Source organism: Erinaceus europaeus, chromosome 16 (assembly GCF_950295315.1).
Source record: "Erinaceus europaeus chromosome 16, mEriEur2.1, whole genome shotgun sequence".
Lineage (NCBI taxonomy): Eukaryota > Metazoa > Chordata > Mammalia > Eulipotyphla > Erinaceidae > Erinaceus > Erinaceus europaeus.
This window is the reverse complement of record NC_080177.1, coordinates 12,423,313-12,446,607: the sequence shown is the minus strand read 5'-3', so window position 1 is coordinate 12,446,607 and position 23,295 is coordinate 12,423,313. Positions and strand designations below refer to the sequence as shown.

The window sequence follows — 23,295 nt, the reverse complement described above, 5'->3', positions numbered from 1 at the left end:
ATTCACAATTTCTCATCCCACAAGCCTAAAGTTCTCTCCCTTTTGGTGAGAAAGGGCAGCCATTCTCCACCATCCCCACCCCCACCCCCACATCCCGAGTCAAACCAGGCGCTCAAGGAATTACAAAGCTACTTTTAATACTTTGGGGTGAGCCCCACAGGAATAAAAAACACTGGGAAGGGGTAACCCCCTCACCCCCAGGAGTGGCCCGGGGGGAGGGAGGCTACCTGAGGGGAAGGAAGCACAAAAGGGACCCGCTGCAGACTCAGGGCAAAGGGAATGCCATCGGTGCTGGGACCTGTGAGCACTACAGGAGGACACGCGAGCGTGGCAGGACTGGCTCCAGGCACACAGGCGAAGGGCAAGAGGGTTGGACACGAAGCCACAAAGCTACTTGGGTTCCTCCTTCTTCTCGTTTGCCTTTTTCTGCTTCTGCTGCATGATCTCCGAGTCCCTGGGGGGTGGGGGGTAGAGATGATGGGGCACTGGGAGGTACCAGAGGGCAAAAAAGGACAAGATGCAGGGGGGTCGGAGGGCGCAAAGGATAAAATGTAAGTGGGGGGGGGCGAAGTTCAGCAGTGTGGCTCTGCTGTATCCCCCGCCCCTCCTCCCAGAGGAGAACAAGAGGACGACAGCGGAGGCTCGGGCGGCCATCAGTCTCTGTCTGACTGCTGCTGCCCAAGGAAGGGGTCAGAAGTGCAGTCACACAGGCCCAAGACATTCTATCCTGGTGCCTGCCGGGTACCACACCCAACAACAACTGTGAGAAGGTTTGGGCGAAGGGGGGGGGGGACGGAAAAAAAAAACCAACAACAAGGAGGGACAGAGGCATCGGGCTGGCAGAACCTCTACTGCATCTGAAAGGTGAAGCTCCCTGCCCTTGCAGGTCAGACCCAGGGGGCACGCAGAAATCAGACGGGGGTGGGATGGGGGGCTGGCACCTGCCCCAGTGAGTGAGCAATTCGGAGCAGGAGGGTGGCGAGGTCAGCAAAACCCCACAGGACGGACGGACGGACGGACGGCAGCTCGGAGCGCGCTCTGCCCCTCGCCCCAGTCCGTGTGCACGCCCCGAGGGGGCAGTTCTCTGGCCCGGTGCAGAGCTTGGTTTGACCCGCCCGCCCGCCCCTCGCCCCGGGGCTACCTCTGCTTGCGGGCGGCGGCAGAAAGCCCGTCATCTCGGCGCTTCCCCTTAACCGAGTCGCTCTGCTTTTTCATATTCTTCTGGCGGGCGAGCTCGCGCTGGTTACCGCCTAGGAGGAAAGAAAGCAACGGCGAGGGATGAGGAGCGGAGGCCCCTGGGCTGCGGGCGGCGAGCCGCCACCCTCCTCCTTCCCCGCACCCCGCACGGCCAGTGGGGTGCAGCCCGTCCCGCCGCCCGCCCGCCCGCCCGCCCCGGCACCGGCCCCGGCCCATGTCGGGGGCCTGGGCTACCGATCTGAGGGTCGGGGGAGGGACGCGAGCGGCCACCGGGCAAGTCAGACCCGGGGACGGACGGGGGGAGGGACGGTCCCAGGGAGCCCGCTGCAGGCTTCGAGTTTCAGGCGGCCGGGCAGGGGTGGGGGGCAGACACAGGTGGCCTGGGGGCCCGTGGGGGATGGGCTCGGGTCCAGGGCAGGGGGCTGCCGGGCCCTCTCTGGGGCGCACGGCTTCTCCCCAACGCGCGGGAGCTGGCGGAAGGCCTCCACCTATGAGGACGAGGGGGATCGAGGAGAGGACGCCCCCCCCCCAAGAAGTGGCGGCGGGTTAAAGGCCGATTTCCGGGCTCCCAGAGTAAAGGTCGCTGAAGAGCGCTCCCAGAGAAAGGCCCGGCCGCGAAGGCGCAGAGAAACTCAGCGCCAGGTCTCGGTAACCGCGTTTGGGTCCGACGGCGACAAAAGGGCAGAAGGAGAAGGGGAGGGGGTCTCGGTGCTCACGGGTCATGGCGACGGCAGCGGCTCCGGCCTGCCTCCGTTGCGTCCCGTCGTTCTGTCCGACGTTGCAAGCCCCGCCCCTTTATCACAGCGTAACGAAGTCGTCTTCTTGGCCCCGCCCCTTCACTCCCGGATGCAGACGCCTATTGGACAAAAAGAAACACGTGGGCGCCGCGGGCGAGGCTCATGCCCCAGCGGAGGCGGGGCGGGGCTTCGTCTTCTGAGCGCGCTGCTGTCGAACCCCGAGAAAGTAGGCCGAGTCACGTGGTCGGGTAGAGGGGCGCGGCTGGCGATGTGGCGTTCGACCACGTGACCTGGCTGAGTGACCTCATGCGAGGATGCTATGGGACACTCAGGGGAAGCTGGGGGACCAAGGGCGGGGTTTGCGGTTCTGTATAAAGGTGCTGTGCTATCTGGACTCTGGAACTGAACTTGACCCTGGTACTTAGCATTATCCTCCCCGCCCCCCAGCCTTATATATATTTGGAGGCTGGAGTTGATCATCCCTGGTAAAAACCTGTACAAACGCAACTTGAGACACCGCCTTCCAAGCACATTGTTCCCTTCCGGCGCAAAATGCAGAAATTCGCAACCATATCCAGATGTCCTGAAACTAAGTGACATTGTTTGTTTTGTCTAACTTGTTTTTAATATTCTGTTTATTTATTAAACAGACAGGAATCGAGAGGGAAGGAGAAGATGAGAAAGACACCTGCAGTACTGCCGCTAATGAAGTCCCCCCCCCCCCCGCAGGTGGGGGACTGGGAACTTGAACTTGGGTCCTTGCACAAGGTAACATGTGCATTCAACGGGATGCTGTACCACCCAGCCCCTAAAACTTTGGGGGTGTTTGTTTGTTTGTTTTGGTTTTGCCTCCAGGGTTATCGCTGGAGCTCGGAATCCACTGCTCCTGGAGACATTTATATATATATATGTGACAGAGAGAAACAAAGGAAAGGAAGATGGGAGGAGAGAAAGACACCTGCAGACCTGTTTCATCGCTTTTTAGGTGACTCTCCCTCCTCCCCCCTCCACAGGTGGGCAGCAGGGGGCTGTAACTGGGATCCTTGCACGGGTCTTTACACTTCACACTATGTGCATGCACTATGTGCGCCGCGCCACCGCCTGGCCCCCTAAAACTCTGGTTCTAATCATTTTCCCCACAAAACTTATTTAAGTAGAGGAAGTTTTTTCTTTGTTTTGTTTTTGCTTTTTTTTTTTTCCCAGAAAACTGCTCAGCTCTGGCTTTATGGTGGTACTGGAGACTGAATCTGGGACCTATGGTGTCTCAGGCATGAAAAGCTTTTTGTATAACTATTCTGTTATTTCCTCAGTCCCCTTCACTTGTTTGTATTTATTTGAGAATTATTTATTTTGGGGGCCAGACAATGGCACACTTGGTAAAGCAGACAATGTTGCAATGTGCAAGGACCCAGGTTCAAGCCCCCAGAGCCCACCTGCAGGGAGAAAGCATCACCAATGGTGAAGCAGTCAGTGTTGTAGGTGTCTCTTTTTTTTTTTTTTTTTACTAGAGCTGATCAGCTTTGGTTTGTGGTGGTACGGGGGATTGAACCTGGGACTTTAGAGCCTCAGGGGTGAAATTCTCTTTGCATAAAGATTATGCTATCTACCCTCGTTCCAGGTGTCTTTTTTTTTTAAATATTTATTTATTCCCTTTTGTTGCCCTTGTTGTTTTATTGTTGTAGCTATTATTGTTGTTATTGATGTCAGCGTTGTTGGATAGGGCAGAGAGAAATGGAGAGAGGAGAGGAAGACAGAGAGGGGGAGAGAAAGATAAACACCTGCAAACCTGCTTCACCGCCTGTGAAGTGACTCCCCTGCAGGTGGGGAGCCGGGGGCTCGAACTGGGATCCTTATGCTGGTCCTTGCACTTTGCGCCACCTGCGCTTAACCCACTGCGCTACCGCCCAACTCCCCAGGTGTCTCTTTCTTAAACTCTATATCCCCCTCCCTTCTTGGTTTCTATCTCTATCCAGTAAACAAATGAAATAGAAAAGCTATATTTATTGGAGACCAAAAAAAAAAAAAAATGAGAAGAGTAGAAGAGAAACACAGCTGAGGCACTACTTCACTACTTGTGAAGCTACCTACCCCTCTGCAGGTAGGGAGGGACCAGGAACTGGAACCTAGGTCCTTGTGCATGGTACTGTATGTGCAGATGTGCCACCGCCTCACCCTACTTTTATTTAGTTTAACTTTTTTTTTGTTTTTTTACTAGAACATTACTGACCTCTCATTTATAATGGTGCTGGGGCTTGAACCTGGGGCCTTATAGCCTCAGGCATGAGTCTCTTTGAATTACTATTATACTATCTCCCCGGCCCACATAAACTTTTAAAAAAATTAAACATTTATTTATTTATTTATTATTTTTTACCAGAGCACTAATCAGCTCTGGCTTATAGTGGTGTGGGGGATTAAACCTGTGACTTTGGAGGCTCAGGCATGAGCGTCTGTTTGCATAACCATTATGCTATCTACCCCTGCCTAACATTTATTTTATTTTTCAGAGAAATGGAGAGAGAGAGAGAGAGAGAGAGAGAGAATAGTTTACAGTGGTGCTGGGGATTGAACCTGGGACTTTGGAGCTTAAGGCATAAAAGTCTTTTGCGGAAGTCAGGTGGTAGCACAGTGGGTTAAGGGCAGGTGGCACAAAGCGCAATGACCAGCGTAAGGATCCCAGTTTGAACCCCCAGCTCCCCACCTGCAGGGGAATCACTTCACAAGCGATGAAGCAAGTCTGTAGGTGTCTATTTTTCTTTCCCCTCTCTGTTTTCCCCTCCTCTCTCCATTTCTCTGTCCTATCCAACAACAATGACATCAGTAACTACAACAATAAAACAACAAGGGCAACCAAAGGGAATAAATAAATATGTAATTTTTTTTCAAAAAAAAAGTCTTTTGCATAACCATTATATTGTCTCCTCAGCCCCCATATAAACTTTTTTTTAAAAGCCTTTTTTTTTTGCTTCCAGGGTTATTGCTGGGGCTCAGTGCGTGCACCTCACAGACCCCTGCAAGTGTCAACCCGGCTTTGACCTAGCACATTATGATTGGGTCCTCCTCAATCGCTATGAACAGGCCATGGCCGGTGCGCTGCTATGTTCCATCGCTGGGGAGCGAGAGACGACCCGAACTGCCCCTGCGGCTACAGACAGACTATTCTTCTTCTTCTAGCGTTTGCCCTTCTTCCGTAGCCAGTCAACAGCATTAGGTTGAGCCTGATGTAAAGTTTCGAGACCTCCTTTGAATCTGGAGAGGTGGCAGTCGTAGACAGACTATGACCCACATAGTTAACGACTGCCACCTCTCCAGATTCAAAGGAGGTCTAGAAACTTTACATCAGGCTCAACCTGACGCTGTTGACTGGCTATGGAAGAAAGGCAAATGCTAGAAGAAGAAGTGCCTGCACCATGAATCTACTGCTCCTGGAGGCCATTTTTCCCCCATCTGTTGCCCTTGTTGTTGTAGCCTTGTTGTGGTTATTGTTGTTGATGTTGTTGGATAGGACAGAGAGAAATGGAGAGGGGAGGGGAAGACAGAGAGGGAGAGAGAAAGACACCTGCAGACCTGCTTCACCACCTGTGAAGCGACTCCCCCGCAGGTGGGGAGCCAGGGGCTCGAACCAGAATACTTACAGCTGGTCCTTGCGCTTTGCGGCCATGTGCGCTTAACCCGCTATGCTACCACCCAACCCCCAAAAAGCCATTTTTTAATGGGTGGAGTATAGCATAATGGTTATGCAAAGAGACATTCATACCTGAGGCTCTCAAGTCCCAGGTTCAATCCCCACACCACCATAAGCCAGAGATGAGTAGTGCTCTGGTAAAAAAAAAAAAAAAAGCCATTTGTTAAAAAATTATTTATTTAGGGGCCGGGTGATGGTGCACCTGATTGAGCACACCTGTTATAATGCACAAGGACCCAGATTCAAGCCCCCTGATCCTCACCTGCTGAGGGAAAGCTTCACAAGTGGTGGAGCAGTGCTGCAGGTGTCTCTCTGTCTCTCTCCCTCTCTATCTCCTCCTCTCTCAATCTCTGTTTCTATCAAATAAATAAAGATAATTAAAACATTTTTTAAAATTATTTATTTATTGAATGAACAGAAATTGAGAGAAAGGGGGGTAGAGAGGGACAGAAACAGATACCTGCAGCATCACTAGTGAAGCTTTCCCCCTGCAGGTAGGGACCAGGTTTGAACCCGCATCCTTGCACACTGTAATGTGTGCACTTAACCAGGTGCTCCACCACCCAGCCTCAACTTTTTTTTATTTCCCCCCCTCAACTTTTAAAAATATTTTATTTATGCTATTTTAATTTAATTTAATTTAATTTTGCCTCCAGGGTTATCACTGGAGCTCGGTGCCAGCACTGCGAATCCACTGCTCCTGGAGGCTATTTTCCCTGTTTTGTTGCCCTTGTTGTGGATGCTATTGTTGTTATAACTGTTGTTGGATAAGATAGAGAGAAATTGAGAGAGGAGGAAAAGACAGAGAGGAGAGAAAGATAGATACCTGCAGACCTGCTTCACCACTTGTGAATTGGCCTCCTTGCAGGTGGGGAGCTGGGCTGGGGGCTTGAACAGGGATCCTCCAGCCGGTCTTGTGTTTTGTGCCATGTGCACTTAACCCGCTGCGCTACCGCCTAGCCCCTTATTTATGCTATCTCAATAAGAGATATATAGAGAAAAATACTGAGAGGTGGGTCGAGAAGAGACCAGAGAACTGCTCTGTTCTGGTTTATAATGGTGGAATTGACCCTGTAACCTTAGGACCTCAAACATCAAAATCTTTTACATAACCATTATGCTGTTTTCCCAGCTCTTATATAAGCTTTAGATGTAAAGCCTCAATGATTTAGGAGTCTTGGAGGACATCAGAAATCAGACTATGGAGCTGAATCAAGGTCTAAGGTCAGATGAGCATACAATATCAATTTCTCCCTGTTCTCATTTTTTAAAGTTATTTTTTAAAAAAATTAATTAGGGGCAGGGGAGACAGCATATTGGTTATGCAAACAGACTCTCATGCCTGAGGCTCCTAAATCCCAGGTTCAATCCCCCCGCACCACCATAAGCCAGAGCTGAGCAGTGCTCTGGTGTTTCTCTGTGTGTGTGTGTCTCACTCTGTGCATCTCTCTCAAAAATAAAATTAATAATAAAAAATTTTTTTAATAAAAATAATTAATTAATTAATTTTTCCTCCAGGGTTATTGCTGGGGATCGGTGCCTGCACCACAAATCCACTGCTATTTTTTCCCCTTTTGTTGCCCTTGTTTTATTGTTGTTGTGATTATTATTATTGTTGTTATTGATGTCATTGTTGGATAGGACAGAAAGAAATGGAGAGAGGAATGGAAGACAGAGAGGGGGACAGAAAGACAGACACCTGCAGACCTGCTTCACTGCTTGTGAATCGACTCCCCTGCAGGTGGGGGCCCTGGGGCTCCAACTAGGATTCTTACCCTGGTCCTTGTGCCATGTGTGCTTAACCCGGTGTGCTACACCGACCCCCTATTAATTTTTTTTTAATTTCTTTATTGGGGAATTAATGTTTTACATTTAACAGTAAATACAATAGTTTGTACATGGATAACATTCCCCAGTTTCCCATATAACAATACAACCCCCACTAGGTCCTCTGTCATCCTTCTTGGATCTGTATTCTCCCCACCCACCCAGCCCAGTGTCTTTTACTTTGGTGCAATACGCCAATTCCAGTTCAGGTTCTACTTGTGTTTTCTTTTCTGATTTGTTTTTCAACTTCTGCCTGAGAGTGAGATCATCCCATACTCATCCTTCTGTTTCTGACTTATTTTACTTAACATGAATTTTTCAAAGTCCATCCAAGATCAGCTGAAAACAGTGAAGTCACCATTTTTTATAGCTGAGTAGTATTCCATTGTATATACATACCACAACTTGCTCAGCCACTCATCTGTTGTTGGACATCTGGGTTGCTTCCAGGTTTTGGCTATTTCAAATTGTACTGCCAAGAATAAATGTGTACACAGAGCTTTTTGGTTGGATGTTTTGGGTTCCTTAGGCTATATACCCAGGAAAGGAATTGCAGGATCATAGGGTAGGTCCATTTCTAGCCTTCTGAGAGTTCTCAAGATTGTTCTCCACAGAGGTTGGACCAATTGACATTCCCACCAGCAGTGCAGGAGGGTTCCTTTGACCCCACACCCTCTCCAGCATTTGCTGCTGTTACCTTTTCTGATGTATGACATTCTCACAGGAGTGAAGTGGTATCTCATTGTTGTCTTTATTTGCATTTCTCTGACAATCAGAGACTTGGAGCATTTTTCATGTGTTTCTTGGCCTTTTGGATCTCTTCTATGGTGAATATTCTGCCCATCTCCTCTGCCCATTTTTGGATGGGGTTATTTGTTGTCTTGTTGAGATTTGCAAGTTCTTTATATGTTCTGGTTATTAGCCTCTTGTCTGATGTATGACATGTAAAGATCTTCTTCCATTCTGTGAGGGGTCTCTTGGTTTGGGTAGTGGTTTCTTTTGCTGTGCAGAAGCTTTTTAATTTGATGTAGTCCCATAGGTTTATGCTTGTCTTAGTCTTCTGTGTAATTGGATTCCTTTCATTGAAGATGTCTTTAAAATTTATGTAGAAAAGAGTTCTGCCAATATTTTCCTCTAAGTGTCTGATAGTTTGTGGTCTAACATCCAAGTCCTTGATCCATTTGGAATTTACCTTTGTATTTGGTGAAATATAGTGGTTCAGTTTCATTCTTCTGCATGTTTCAACCCATTGTTTCCAACACCATTTGTTGAAGAGACTCTGCTTTCCCCATGTAATAGTCTGGGTCCCTTTGTCAAAGATTAGATGTCCATAGGTATGGGGACTTACTTCTGGGCTCTCAATTCTATTCCACTGGTCAGTATGTCTATTCATGTTCCAGTACCAAGAAGTTTTGATGACAATGGCTCTATAATACAATTTGAGATCTGGGAGTGTGATGCCTCCAGTTCTGTTCTTTATTCTCTAGATTGTTTTGGCAATTCTAGGTCTATTCTGGTTCCAGATAAGCATTTGTAGCATTTGTTCTATTCTCCTAAAAGATGTTGTTGGTATCTTGATGGGGATAGCATTAAATTTGTAGATGGCTCTGGGTAGTATATTCATTTTGATGATGTTAATTCTTCCAACCCATGAACATGGAATATCTTTCCACTTCTTTGTGTCTTTTTCAATTTCCTTGAGTAGTGACTCACAATTTTCAGTATAAAAGTCTTTCACTTCTTTGGTTAGGTTTATTCCTAGATATTTTATTGTTTGTGTTGCTATAGTAAAAGGAATTGATTTCTGGATTTCAGTTTCTTCTAACTTAGTGTTTGCATAGAGGAATGCCACTGACTTTTGAATGTTAATTTTGTAGCCTGACACCTTACTGTATTGCCTGATAAATGACAGAGTGCGATCAAGAGTAACGCCAAGATAGACTGGCTGGGCTTCATGCCGGATTCTCGTATCGCCAACCTGCACATTAAGCTCACGTGAGGCCGAGGCATGGTGTAGATGGAAAACAGATGATACCGTTTTTGCAGTGCTAGGGATTAGTCGCCATTTTTTACAGTAATCAGATATCAGAGATATGTCTTTCGTGAGTGTTTCCTCGAGGATGTCAAACTTGCATGCCTGAGTTGCACAGCAGATGTCATTGGCGTAGATAAACTTCCTTGAAGAAGTTTCTGGGAGGTCATTGATGTAAATATTAAATAGCGTAGGAGCCAGAACAGAGCCCTGGGGGAGGCCACTTGACACAAGTCTCCATCTGCTAGACTTGTCACCCAGATGCACCCGGAATCTTCTGTTTTGGAGAAGAAACGATATAGTGTTGGCCACCCATGGAGGCAGGCATCTTGAGATCTTGACTAGGAGACCGCTGTGCCAGACCGTGTAATAGGCTGCTATGAGATCAACAAAGACAGCACCCGTCTTTAAATTCTTCTGGAATCCATTTTCAATGTAAGTTGAGAGGGCCAGGGCTTGTTCGCAGGTAGATCTTCCTGGGCGGAAACCAGCTTGGGCGGGTGATAGGAATTTCTCTGTAAGAATACATGACAGAAGCAGCCTCTCAAGGAGTTTGTAACACATGGAGAGGAGAGAAATTGGTCTATAGCTGGCGGCCAGTGTTGGGTCTTTCTTTGGTTTCAAAACTACAATTATCTTTGCACGACGCCAAATTTTGGGCATAGATTCAGATTCCAGATGTGGAACAGGAATGAAGTGAGCCACTTCTTTGCCGCGGGGCCCAAGTTAAGAATGAGTTCTGGGGTGATGTTATCATAGCCAGCAGCCGTTCCTGGTTTAACCCTCTTCAAAGCGTCTTCCAGTTCAGACAGTGTAAAGGGAGAGAGTTTTGGAGATGGACAAGATAAACAGAGGTGGGATGACCACTCATGGGAAATTTCTCTTTTCCAGACTGGGTCGATCTTAGCAGGACCAACTTGAGTTAGGTGACTGGCCACTGAGTTTGGAGATACGGGAGGATGGGAGATGGGAGGGGGTTGGCTACCGGCACCCAGACTATGAAGAAGCTTCCAGGCCTTCCTACTTGAGTGGGTGAAATTCAGACTTTCCGTGAGTTGTTGCCAGCGGGCTTGGCGTGCTGCATCCAGGGAGGCAATGAGATGATCAGCCACATCTGGGTCGCCCGACTCATCATACTGCTTTAGTAGTTGCTCGCATTCAGCATCAAGACAAGGCGTATAGTTAGCACGTCTCCCACGAGGAATGGCTTGGGAAGCTGCTTTGAAGATGGCTTGAAGATGTTTCTGATATCTTTTGAAGATGTCTCTGATATCCGATTACTGTAAAAAATGGCGACTAATCCCTAGCACTGCAAAAACGGTATCATCTGTTTTCCATCTACACCATGCCTTGGCCTCGCGTGAGCTTAATGTGCAGGTTGGCGATACGAGAATCCGGCATGAAGCCCAGCCAGTCTATCTTGGCGTTACTCTTGTTCGCACCCTGTCATTTCACGAACATCTCATAAAAACTGCAGCAAAGGTGGGTGCGAGGAATAACATCATTGCAAGACTGGCCAGCTCCTCATGGGGCGCGAGCGCTTCCACACTACGATCATCCTCTCTGGCATTATGCTATACCACTGCAGAATACTGTGCCCCAGTATGGTTCCGTAGCCCCCATGTCCACTTGGTCGATTCCAAATTATATTCCTCCATGAGGATAATTTCTGGAACCATCCGTTCCACTCCGGTTCCATGGCTGCCAGTTCTTAGCAACATCGCCCCGCCAGATATTCGTCGGGATGCGGCATCATCTAAGTTCATTGCCCACGTCTACGCTCAACCGGACCTGCCAATATACGCGGATATCTTCGCCCACCCTGTCCAACGCTTGATGTCTCGTCACCCAATCTGGTTCCCTACGCCTACACTGAACTTCTCTGTTCCAGACTCTTGAAAACAGAGTTGGCAGTCAGCTGAGGTAAAGAACAAACACCTCATCACAGACCCCTGCAAGCGTCAACCCGGCTTTGACCTAGCACGTTATGATTGGGCCCTCCTCAATCGCTATCGAACAGGCCATGGCCGGTGCACCGCTATGTTCCATCACTGGGGAGCCAGAGACGACCCGAACTGCCCCTGCGGCTCCAGACAGACTATGACCCACATAGTCAACGACTGCCACCTCTCCAGATTCAAAGGAGGTCTCGAAACTTTACATCAGGCTCAACCTGACGCTGTTGACTGGCTATGAAAGAAGGGCAAACGCTAGAAGAAGAAGATTGCCTGATAATATCTAAAAGCTTCTTGCTGGATTCCTTAGGTTTTTCTATGTACACTATCATGTCATCTGCAAATAGGAAGAGTTTGACTTCTTCTCTTCCAATCTGTATCCCTTTAGCTCAGCTATTTCAGCTTTCAGCTCTCTAATAACCTTGAGATAATGTTTTCTTCTAGAGTCTCATTTGTTGTTTCTGTATTTCTGATGACAATTCTTTCAAACTCTTTACTCACTCCTGTGATTCTTTCCTTAGCTAGTATTTGGATGTTGACCTCATTATTTTGTGCTTCACCCTTTGGGGGGGCTTTTAGCTGGACTCTTGTCCTGGTTCATTTCTCCAATATTTCTTCTTGTTGGTTTAACAATTTTGTATATTATGTTATGAGTTCCCTCTCTCAGTACTTTTCTTTTTTTTTTTTATTAATTAATTAATTTATTTATTTTTTATTTAATAAAGGATTAATTAACAAAACCATAGGGTAGGAGGGGTACAACTCCACACAATTCCCACCGCCCAATCTCCATATCCCACCCCCTCCCCCGATAGCTTTCCCACTCTATCGCTCTGGGAGCATGGACCCAGGGTCATTGAGGGTTGCAGAAGGTAGAAGGTCTGGCTTCTGTAATTGCTTCCTCGCTGAACATGGGCGTTGACTGGTCGGTCCATACTCCCAGTCTACCTCTCTCTTTCCCTAGTAGGATGGGTCTCTGGGGAAGCTGAGCTCCAGGACACATTGGTGGTGTCTTCAATCCAGGGAAGTCTGGCCAGCATCCTGATGACACCTGGAACCTGGTGACTGAAAAGAGAGTTAACATACAAAGCCAAACAAATTGTTGAGCAATCATGGACCCAAAGCTTGGAAAAGTGGAGAGGAAGTATTAGGGAGGTACTCACTGCAAACTCTAGTATACTTCTGCTTTCTTACTTTGGTGCCGTACTCCAAACTCAGTCAATTTCTGCTTTGCGTTTCTACTTCTTTTTTTTTTTTTTTTACATGCATAACATTCCCCAGATTCCCATTTAGCAATACAACCCCCACTATTTCATTCATCATTTTTCATGGACCTGTATTCTCCCTACCCACCCACCCACCCCAGAGTCTTTTACTTTGGTGTAATACTCCAATTCCATTTCAGGTTCGACTTGTGTTTTCTTTTCTAATCTTGTTTTTCAACTTCGGCCTGAGAGTGAGATCATCCCATATTCATCCTTCTGTTTCTGACTTATTTCACTCAACATGATTTTTTCAAGGTCCATCCAAGATCGGCTGAAAACGGTGAAGTCACCATTTTTTACAGCTGAGTAGTATTCCATTGTGTATATATACCACAACTTGCTCAGCCACTCATCTGTTGTTGGACACCTGGGTTGCTTCCAGGTTTTGGCTATTACAAATTGTGCTGCCAAGAACATATGTGTACACAGATCTTTTTGGATGGATGTGTTGGGTTCCTTAGGATATATCCCCAGGAGGGGAATTGCAGGGTCATAGGGTAGGTCCATTTCTAGCCTTCTGAGAGTTCTCCAGACTGTTCTCCACAGAGGTTGGACCAATTGACATTCCCACCAGCAGTGCAGGAGGGTTCCTTTGACCCCACACCCTCTCCAGCATTTGCTGCTGTTACCTTTTCTGATGTATGACATTCTCACAGGAGTGAAGAGATATCTCATTGTTGTCTTGATTTTCATTTCTCTGACAATCAGAGACTTGGAGCATTTTTTCATGTGTTTCTCGGCCTTTTGGATCTCTTCTATGGTGAATATTCTGTCCAATTCCTCCCCCCATTTTTGGATGGGGTTATTTGTTGTCTTGTTGTTGAGTCTGGTAAGCTCTTTATATATGTTGGTTATTAAACTCTTATCTGATGTATGGCATGTAAAGATCTTCTCCCATTCTGTGAGGGGTCTCTTGATTTGGGTAGTGATTTCTTTTGCTGTGAAGAAGCTTTTTAATTTGATGTAGTCCCATAGGTTTATACTTGCCTTAGTCTTCCTTGTAATTGGATTTGTTTCATTGAAAATGTCTTTAAAATTTATGTGGAAAAAAGTTCTTCCAATATTTTCCTCTAAGTATCTGATAGTTTCTGGTCTAACATCCAAGTCCTTGATCCACTTGGAATTTACTTTTGTATTTGGTGAAATACAGTGGTTCAGCTTCATTCTTCTGCATGTTTCAACCCATTGTTTCCAACACCATTTGTTGAAGAGACTCTGCTTTCCCCATGTAATAGTCTGGGCCCTTTTGTCAAAGATTAGATGTCCATAGGTGTGGGGCCTCATTTCTGGGCTCTCAATTCTATTCCACTGGTCAGTGTGTCTGTTCATGTTCCAGTACCAAGCAGTTTTGATGACAATGGCCCTATAATATAGTTTGAGATCTGGCAGTGTGATGCCTCCGGTTCTGTTCTTTTTTCTCAAGATTGTTTTGGCAATTCTAGGTCTTTTCTGGTTCCAGATAAACATTTGTAGCATTTGTTCTATTCTCCTAAAAAATGTGCTTGGGATCTTGATGGGGATAGCATTAAATTTGTAGATGGCTCTGGGTAATATATTCATTTTGATGATGTTAATTCTTCCAACCCATGAGCATGGAATATCTTTCCACTTCTTTGTGTCTTTTTCAATTTCTTTGAGTAGCGACTCATAATTTTCAGTATACAAGTCCTTCACTTCTTTGGTTAGGTTTATTCCTAGATATTTTATTGTTTTTGTTGCTATAGAAAAAGGAACTGATTTCTGGATTTCAATTTCTTCTAACTTAGTGTTTGCATAGAGGAATGCCACTGACTTTTGAATGTTAATTTTATAGCCTGACACATTACTGTATTGCCTGATGATTTCCAAAAGCTTCTTGCTAGATTCCTTAGGTTTTTCCATGTATACTATCATGTCATCTGCAAATAAGGAGAGTTTGACTTCTTCTCTTCCAATCTGTATTCCTTTAATTCCTTGCTCCTGCCTGATTGCTATGGCAAGAACTTCCAACACTATGTTGAATAGTAATGGTGATAGTGGGCAGCCCTGTCTAGTACCTGATCTGAGAGGAAATGCTTCCAGTTTTTCACCATTGAGTATGATGTTGGCTGTAGGTTTGCTATATATAGACTCCACTATCTTCAGGAATTTTCCATCTATTCCTATTTTTTGTAGTGTTTTGATCATAAAGGGATGTTGTATTTTGTCAAAGGCTTTCTCTGCATCTATTGATATGACCATGTGGTTTTTGGTCTTGCTTTTGTTGATGTGGTGGATCACATTGATTGATTTACGTATATTAAACCAACCTTGCATGCCTGGGATAAACCCCACTTGGTCGTGATGAACAGTCTTTTTGATATACTGCTGTATCTGGTTGGCTAGAATTTTGTTCAATATTTTCGCATCTATGTTCATCAGAGATATTGGTCTGTAGTTTTCTTTTTTGGTTGTGTCCCTGTCTGCTTTTGGTATCAGGGTGATGTTGGCTTCATAGAAGCTGGCAGGGAGTATTCCAGTGTCTTCAATCTTCTTGAAGACTTTTAAAAGTAGAGGTATTAGTTCTTCTTTGAAAGTTTTATAGAATTCATTTGTAAAACCATCTGGTCCAGGACTTTTATTTTTGGGAAGATTTTTGATAACTGTTTCAATTTCATTAGCTGTGATGGGCCTGTTCATGTTATCCACTTCCTCTTGACTTAGTTTTGGAAGTTGGTAGGTATCTAGGAAATCATTCATTTCTTCCAGGTTCTCTAACTTGGTGGCATATAGTTATTCATAGAAGCCTCGCATGATATGTTGAATTTCTGCAGTGTCTGTTGTGATATCTCCTCTTTCATTTACTATCCGATTTATTTGGGTCTTCTCCCTTTTTTGTTTTGTGAGTCTGGCTAAAGGTTTGTCGATTTTGTTTACTCTTTCGAAGAACCAACATTTACTTTCATTGATCTTTTGTATGGTTTTCCTATTCTCAATGTTATTTATTTCTGCCCTAACTTTAGTAATTTCTGTCCTTCTGGTTGCTTTAGGGTTCTTTTGTTGTTCTTCTTCTAGGTCTTTAAGATGTGCAATCAGGCTGTTTATTTGTGCCTTTTCTTGTTTCCTAATGTGTGCTTGTATAGCTATGAACTTCCCTCTTAGGACTGCTTTAGCTGTGTCCCAAATATTTTGATAGCTTGTGTCTTCATTTTCATTGAACTCTCGAAACATTTTGATTTCTTCCTTGATTTCCTCTTTGACCCAGAAGTTGTTAAGAAGTGTACTGTTGAGCTTCCACATTTTGGGACTGTTACTAATCTTTTGTTGATTGTTAAGTGTTAGTTTAATTCCACTGTGGTCTGAGAAGATGTTTCAGATGATTTCAGTGCTCTTGAATAGGCTGATGCTGTCTTTGTGGCCTAACATATGGTCTATCCTTGAGAATGATCCATGTGGATTTGAGTAAAATGTGTATTCCAGTTTCTTGGGATGAATGACTCTGAAAATGTCCAATAGTTCTAGTTTATCTATCTCTTCATTTAGCTCCCTTATGTCTTTACTGATTTTCTTCCTGGATGATCTGTCAAGTTGAGATAGTGGGGTGTTGAAGTCCCCTCCTATGATTGTGTTACTGTTAATATATTGCTGTAGCTCTTTCAGTAGAAGTTTGATGTATTTAGATGGCTTCTCATTGGGTGCATAGATATTAATAATTGTTAAGTCCTCTTGATTGACTGATCCTCTGAGCATTAAGTAGTGTCCATTCCTATCTTTTTTAATCTTATCTATTTTAAAGTCTATCATGTCAGATATGAGAATAGCTGTTCCTGCCCTTTTTTGTGGGCCATTGGCTTGAATGATAGTTTTCCATCCTTTCACTTTAAGTCTGTGTTTGTCTTGTTGCGTTAGGTGAGTTTCCTGTAGACAACATATTGTTGGGTTGTGTTTTCTGATCCATCTTCCTACTCTGTGTCTTTTAATAGGTGAATTCAGGCCATTCACATTTATTGATATCAAAGATTGAAGATATTTTAACGCCATTCTTGTAGAGTTTTAGAGTGTTTTGATATATGTTCTATTTGTGGTGGTCTGGTTGTTTATAGGAAACCTTTCAGAACTTCTTTCAAGGCAGGCTTGGTGATGGTTGCTTCCTTCAACTGTTGCTTGTCTGAGAAGGTTTTGATGCTTCCATCTAGTCTGAATGACAATCTAGCAGGATATAGTATTCTTGGCTGAAAGCCTTTCTCATTGAGCACTCGATAGATATCTTGCCATTCTCTTCTGGCCTGTAGTGTTTGTATGGAGAAGTCTGCTGCTAATCTTATGGGTTTTCCTTTGTAGGTGACTCTTTGTTTTTCTCTTGCAGCCTTGAGGATCCTTTCTTTATCCTTATTCCTTTCCAATCTAAGTATGACATGTCTTGGTGTCTTTAGGTCTGGGTTAATTCTGTTTGGGACCCTCTGGGCTTCTTGAATCTTTATGTCTTTGGTGTTGTCTAGACTAGAGAAATTTTCAGCTATTATGGCCTGGAGAACGCTTTCTTCCTCTCCTTCTCTTTCTTCCTCTGGTAAGCCAATAATGCGTATATTGTTTCTTTTGAAGTCATCCCATAGGACTCTGTTGTTGTTTTCAGCATCTCTTAATCTCTTTTTGAGATCTCTTACTTCTTTTTTAGTTGTCTCTAATTCATCCTCAATCTTGCTAATTCTGTCTTCAGCCTCATTGATTCTATTCTCTCTGCCCTCTACTGCTTTCTGGAGTTCATCTATTTTGTTGCCCTGCTCTGATATTGTTTTAGCTTGTTCAGCTAGTTGCCTTCTTAGCTCACCAATTTCAGCTTTCAGCTCTCTAATAACCATGAGATTATTAGAATTTTCTTCCATATTCTCATTTGTTGTTCCTGCAGTTCTGATTACAATTTTTTCAAATTCTTTACTCACTCCTGTTATTATTTCCTTAGCTAATGTTTGGATGTTGAACTCGTTGTTTTGTGCTTCACCCTCTGGAGGACTTTTAGCTGGACTCTTGTCCTGGTTCGAGTCTCCATTATTTTTTCTTGTTGTTTTAACCATTTTATATAAGTTAACAGTTTTTTCAATCCCTGAGTTGGAGTTCAGTGGTGTAAAAGCCTTTTTTTTTTTCCCCTGTAGGCTATGGTAGCCTGAGGGCTTTTAAACTATCAATAGGCTTCTTGGCTTAATCAATGACTCCTGACCAAGAGATAAAGCAGGGTGTGGCAGAGATAATCCAGTGGTTATGCAAAGAGACTTTCACAGCCCTTCAGCTATGCCACCGAGGTATAGGTCTTCTCCTGAGTTTCCTGGTTAGATCTCTGTGCCCTGGTGTCCCTCCCTGTTGCTGCTCCAGATTCTGAGGGTAGTAGCAATGGAGACTCAGAGTTGTACTTGGTGAGTCTCTGGGGAGTCCTTTCCTCCCTTCAGCTCTCCCCTTGTTAGTGGAGCAGACTGGAGGTGGTGTCTCCACTGACAAACTGTCGAACTGTTAGCAGTCACTTAATCTCTCCTTAGGCCCCTCTCTCCTCTCTGTCACCAGCCACGCATGTTTGTACTCACGGGTGATTTACTGGGTTTCTGTGGTCATTCTAATCCTGTCTTGTTTCGGTCCGGGTGGTCTCCTTTGGTATTCCTAGTTGATCCGGGAGAGGAGAGGAGAGGAGAGAAAGCGATCTGCTGCTCGTAGCTCCGCCTCCGGAAGTCTCTCAGTACTTTTCAAATTACTGATCACCACTGCCTGTTTTGACTTGTGTCTAAGTAAGGTAATTAAAGGGTTCACAGCTGTAGAAATTGACAGTTGTTTCAATAGTATTTTAATCCCTGATTTGGAGTTCAGTGGCTTGAAAGCCTCTTTTGTGCTTTTTCTTCCCTGTAGGCTATGGGAGCGTGAGGGCATTTAAACTATAAGTAGGCTTTTTAGCTTAATCACTGACTCCTGACCAAGAGATAAAGCAGGGTGTGGCAGAGATAATCCAGTGGTTATGCAAAGAGACTCTCATAGCCCCACCGCTAGGCCACGGAGGTATAGGTCTTCTCCTGAGTTTCCTGGTTAGATCTCTGTCCCCTGGTGTCCCTCCCTGCCGCTGCTCCAGATTCTGAGGGTAGTAGCAATGGAGACTCAGAGTTGCACTTGGTGAGTCTCCAGGGAGTCCTCTCCTCCCTTCAGCTGTCCCCTTGTTGGTGAAACAGACTGGAGGTGGAGTCTCAACTGGTAAACTGCCAGACTGTTACCAGCCACTTAATCTCTCCCTAGGCTCCTCGCTGTCCACCAGCCACACGTGTTTGCACTCACCATTGATTTGGTGGGTTCCTGAAGTGGTTCTAGTCCTGTCTTGTTTCGGTCCCAGGTGGTCTCCTTTTGTATTCCTTGTTGATCTGGGAGAGAGGAGAGAAACAGATCTGCTACTGCTCATAGCCCCGCCTCCGGAAGTCTCCCCTATTAATTTTTTAAAGAGAGAGGCATGCAGAGTAGGCTGGGTAGAAAGCGCACTGTACAACCGGTGGTGCTGGGAATTGAACTTCAGAGCCTTGGCATGAAAGTCTCTTTGCATAACCATTATGTTATCTACCCCGACTTTTTATATAATTATTAAACTATCTCCCGAGCCTTCTCCTATACTATAATATCCTCATCTGTTTGTAAAAGGTAGTTCTTAGGAAGGGGAAGTTTTCATTAAACTCATTATCATTCATAGATCTGTTAATCCTAACCAGTCTTGAGGAGTTCATTGGATAAAAAAAGAGAAACACACATGGAACATCACGGGAAAGGATTGATTGTGAATGCTGTGGTTCTCTCCAGCTGATTACCAGCAGTAGAAATACTTTAAGGCTAAAATTCCAAACTGTTTCCCCCTCAAGAAAAAACTGACGAGAAGGTAATAGACCTCGGTCAGTACTAGCATGATTTATTATTATTTTTTATTATCTGTATTTTATTTGCTGGATAGAGACAGCCAGAAATTGAGAGGGAAGGGGGTGAGAGAGGGAGAGACAGAGAGACACCTGCAACACTGCTTCACCACTTGCAAAGCATTCCCCCTGAAGGCAAAGACTGGGGGCTCGAACCTGGTTCCTTGTGCACTCAACCAGGTGCATCACCACCCAGCCCCTACTAGTATGATTTTTGCCATACCCAAGTATCACCTGCACTACTGTTTTCTTTTTATTTCAAAAATAAAGATTGTAACTCAAACTTTATTATTCCTTTGGTTAAAAAAAAAGTCAGGGGGCTGGCTCACCTGGTTGAGTGCACCAGTCACAATGCTCAAGGACCCAGGTTTAAGCCCCCTGACCCCCACCTGTAGAGGGAAAACTTTGCAAGTGGTGAAGCAGGGCTGCAGGGGTTTCTCTGTCTCTCTCCCTCTCTATCTCCACCCATTCTCTTGATTTCTGGCTCTCTCTGTTCAATAAATAAAGACAATTTAAGACAAATTTTAAGTCAGAACCATTGGGATCTGGGAGGTGATGCAATAGATAAAGCATCCGACTAGGTTCTGAGTTCAGTCCCTGCGTCTCATGTGCCAGAGTGATGCTCTAGGTCTCTCCTTTGTTCTTTTATTTGGTTACTACTAGAGGACTACATGGCTCTGGCTGATGGTGGTGCAGGGTATAAACATTTAACTTCCGAGCCTCAGGTAAGGAAGTATTTTGCATAACCATTATGCAGGTGGGGGTAGGTAGCATAATGGTTATTCAAAGAGACTCAAGCTGGAAGCTCTGAAGTCCTGGGTTCAATCCCCTACAAACCAGAGCTCAGCAGTGCTCTGTTTTAAAAAGAGAGAGAGAGTGGTCTGGGAGGTGGCGCAGTGGTAAAGCTTTGGCCTCTTAGCATGAGGTCACGAGTGTGATCCCCAGCAGCACATGGGTCAGAGTGATGTCTGGTTCTTTCTCTCTCCTACTATCTTTCTCATAAATAAGTAAAATCTTAAAAAAAAAAAAAAAAGAAAGAAAAGAAAAAGAAAAAAAGAAAGAAATCTCAGTTGATGGCAAGGCATTTCTATAAAAAATAATAATAATAAGGGATTCTCAGGACTGTCTGCTTCTAACCATAACCATTATGCTATCTCACATGCCCCACTACATAATAATAATTATTATTTTTATTCTCAGCACCATGCAGTACTTGGGAAATTGGCTTAGTCAGCAGAGTAGAAGACTTGCAAGAGGCCAAAAGTTCTATCCCCAGTGCAGGATACAATAAAGTAGTGCTCTAGTCTTCCTCTTTATCTTTCTCACAAAATAAATACAATCTTTTAAAACATAAAAGAAATAATAGTTGCCCACATACAGAGAGTAGTTACAAAAATAAATACAATGAGGGAGTCGGCGGTAGTGCAGTGGGTTAAGCGCAGGTGGCAAGAAGCACAAGGACCGACGGAAGGATCCCAGTTCGAACCCCCGGCTCCCCACCTGCAGGGGACTCGCTTCACAGGCGGTGAAGCAGGTCCGCAGGTGTCTATATTTCTCTCCCCCTCTCTGTCTTCCCCTCCTCTCTCCATTTCTCTCTGTCCTATCCAACAACGACATCAATAACAACAACATTAACTACAACAATAAAACAAGGGCAACAAAAGGGAATAAATATACATGCATACATACATGCATACATACAATGAAAATGAAATGTATCAGGAGTCGGGCGGTATCGCGGTGGGTTAAGAGCAGATGGCGCAAAGCGCAAAGACCAATGTAAGGATCCCATTCGAGCCCCGGGCTCCCCATCTGCAGGGGAGTCACTTCACAAGCGATAAAGCAGGTCTGCAGGTGTCTTTCTCCCTTTCTGTCTTCCCTGACTCTCTTCATTTCTCTCTGTCCTATCCAACAACAACAACAATAATAAAACAAGGGGGAGTTGGGCGGGCGCAGCGGGTTAAGCGTAGGTGGCGCAAAGCGCAAGAACCTGCGTTAAGGATCCCGGTTCCAGCCCCTGGCTCTCCACTTGCCGGGAGTCGCTTCATAGGTGGTGAAGCAGGTCTGCAGGTGTCTGTCTTTCTCTCCCCTTCTCTGTCTTCCCCTCCTCTCTCCATTTCTCTCTGTCCTATCCAACAACAACAATAATAATTACAACAACAATGAAAAACAAGGGCAACAAAAAGGAAAAATAAATAAATAAATAAATAAATAAAAAGAATCCACCACTCCTGGTGGCAATTCCCCCCCCCAAAAAAAAAGGGCAACAAAAGAGAATAAATAAACATTTTTAAAAATCTAAATAAAAAAAAGAAAATGAAATGTATCATTAAATTCTGCCAAAATAATATTATCAGAAATGCTGAACGTGGGGCCTGGTCTTTTAATAAAAAGAGTGGCCTGGGAGATAGCACAGTGACTATGCAAAAAAACTTGGCTTTAAAGTTCCAGGTTCAATCCCAGGTACTGGCAGAGCTGAACAGTGCACTTGTTGAAACAAAAGGTTACCAAGAGTTAGAAAGTCAAATATTTTCCCAACTGAAACTTTCTCATGACATAATCATTAAGAATAAAAGCATGTCAAAGTGCAAGGACAGGTGAAAGGATCCTGGTTTGAGCCCCCGGCTCCCCACCTGCTGGGAAGTCACTTCACAAGCAGTGAAGCAGGTCTACAGGTGTTTATCTTTCTCTCCCCCTGTCTGTCTCCCCTTCCTCTCTCCATTTCTCTGTGTCCTATCCAACAACAACGACATCAATAATAACTACAACAGTAAAAAACAAGGGCAACAAAAGGGAATAAATAAATATTTTAAAAAATAATAATTGCATGTAATTTTTATAATTTCAATGTGATTTAGCACTGTCTATACAAAAAAGTATATGTATATATATATATATATCTTACCTCCAATAGTATATAACCCACCCTTTGCATTATCTACATTGTTTCAAAATGTAATGCAGATTAACACAAATGACACAATGTAACAATGTACAAACCCTGACTCTGGATAAGTGAGATAATTCACTTGGATAGTGTGCTACTTTGTCATGTGCACAACCCATGTTTGAACCCAGCCCCAACAACAGTGAAGGAACCATAAGTACTATGGCCAGTATGTCTCTCTCTCTCTCCTCCCCCTTCTCCATCTTTATCTCTAGCATAAATAATCCTGACTCTCTGGAGAGATAGCATAGTGTTTATACAAAGACTTTCATGCCTGAGGAGCCAACATTCCCACGTTCTATCCCCAGCACCACCACAAGCTAGAACTTCAATTCTTCACTTTTCTTTTTCTTTTCTTCTTCTTCTCCTCCTCCTCCTTCTCCTCCCCCTCCTTCTTCTCCTTCCTTCCTCCTTCTTCTTCTTCTTCTTCTTCTTCTTCTTCTTCTTCTTCTTCTTCTTCTTCTTCTTCTTCTTCTTCTTCTTCTTCTTCTTCTTCTTCTTCTTCCTCTTCTTCTCCTCCTCCTTCTTTTTCCTCTTCTCCTTCTCCTCCTCCTCCTCCTCCTACTTCTTCTTCTTCTTCTTCCTCTTCTCCTCCTCCTCCTCCTCCTCCTTCTTCTTTCTTCCACCAGAGCACTGCTTAGCTGTGGCTTATGGTGGTGCAGGGGATTAAACCTGGAATGTAGGAGTTTTAGACTTGAGAGTCTCTTTGCCTAACTATTATGCTATCTAACCCTGCCCCTCTTCAATATGAATAATGATGGGAATA

The 23,295-nt window shown here is 44.7% G+C and overlaps 1 protein-coding gene and 1 long non-coding RNA gene across 3 annotated transcripts; one reads left to right on the top strand and one right to left on the bottom strand.

The window, feature by feature from the left end:
• Positions 1-117: 117 nt before the first annotated feature.
• SERF2 (small EDRK-rich factor 2) lies at positions 118-2,069 on the bottom strand. Of its 2 annotated transcripts, none has more exons than XM_007534120.3 (3): positions 1,914-2,069; positions 1,142-1,250; positions 118-454 (listed from the first exon to the last, which is right to left on the bottom strand). In XM_007534120.3, exons 1-3 carry the CDS (start codon positions 1,918-1,920, stop codon positions 391-393), a joined length of 180 nt encoding a protein of 59 aa, XP_007534182.1. In that variant the 5' UTR covers positions 1,921-2,069; the 3' UTR covers positions 118-390. The 2 variants fall into 2 exon arrangements, with proteins under 2 accessions (XP_007534182.1, XP_060030520.1); XM_060174537.1 differs by lacking the exon at positions 1,914-2,069 and adding an exon at positions 1,686-1,824.
• LOC132533410 (uncharacterized) lies at positions 454-21,047 on the top strand. The gene is made up of 3 exons (XR_009545274.1): positions 454-886; positions 2,585-2,702; positions 20,783-21,047. It is a non-coding gene; the product is annotated as an uncharacterized LOC132533410 (long non-coding RNA).
• The last annotated feature ends 2,248 nt before the right edge of the window (positions 21,048-23,295 follow it).

Coding starts and splice junctions, on each gene's coding strand:
- SERF2 (XM_007534120.3), bottom strand. Junction 455..1,141: donor GCCGCCGCCCGCAAGCAGAG/GTAGCCCCGGGG, acceptor CCCACCCCCCAG/GGACTCGGAGATCATGCAGC.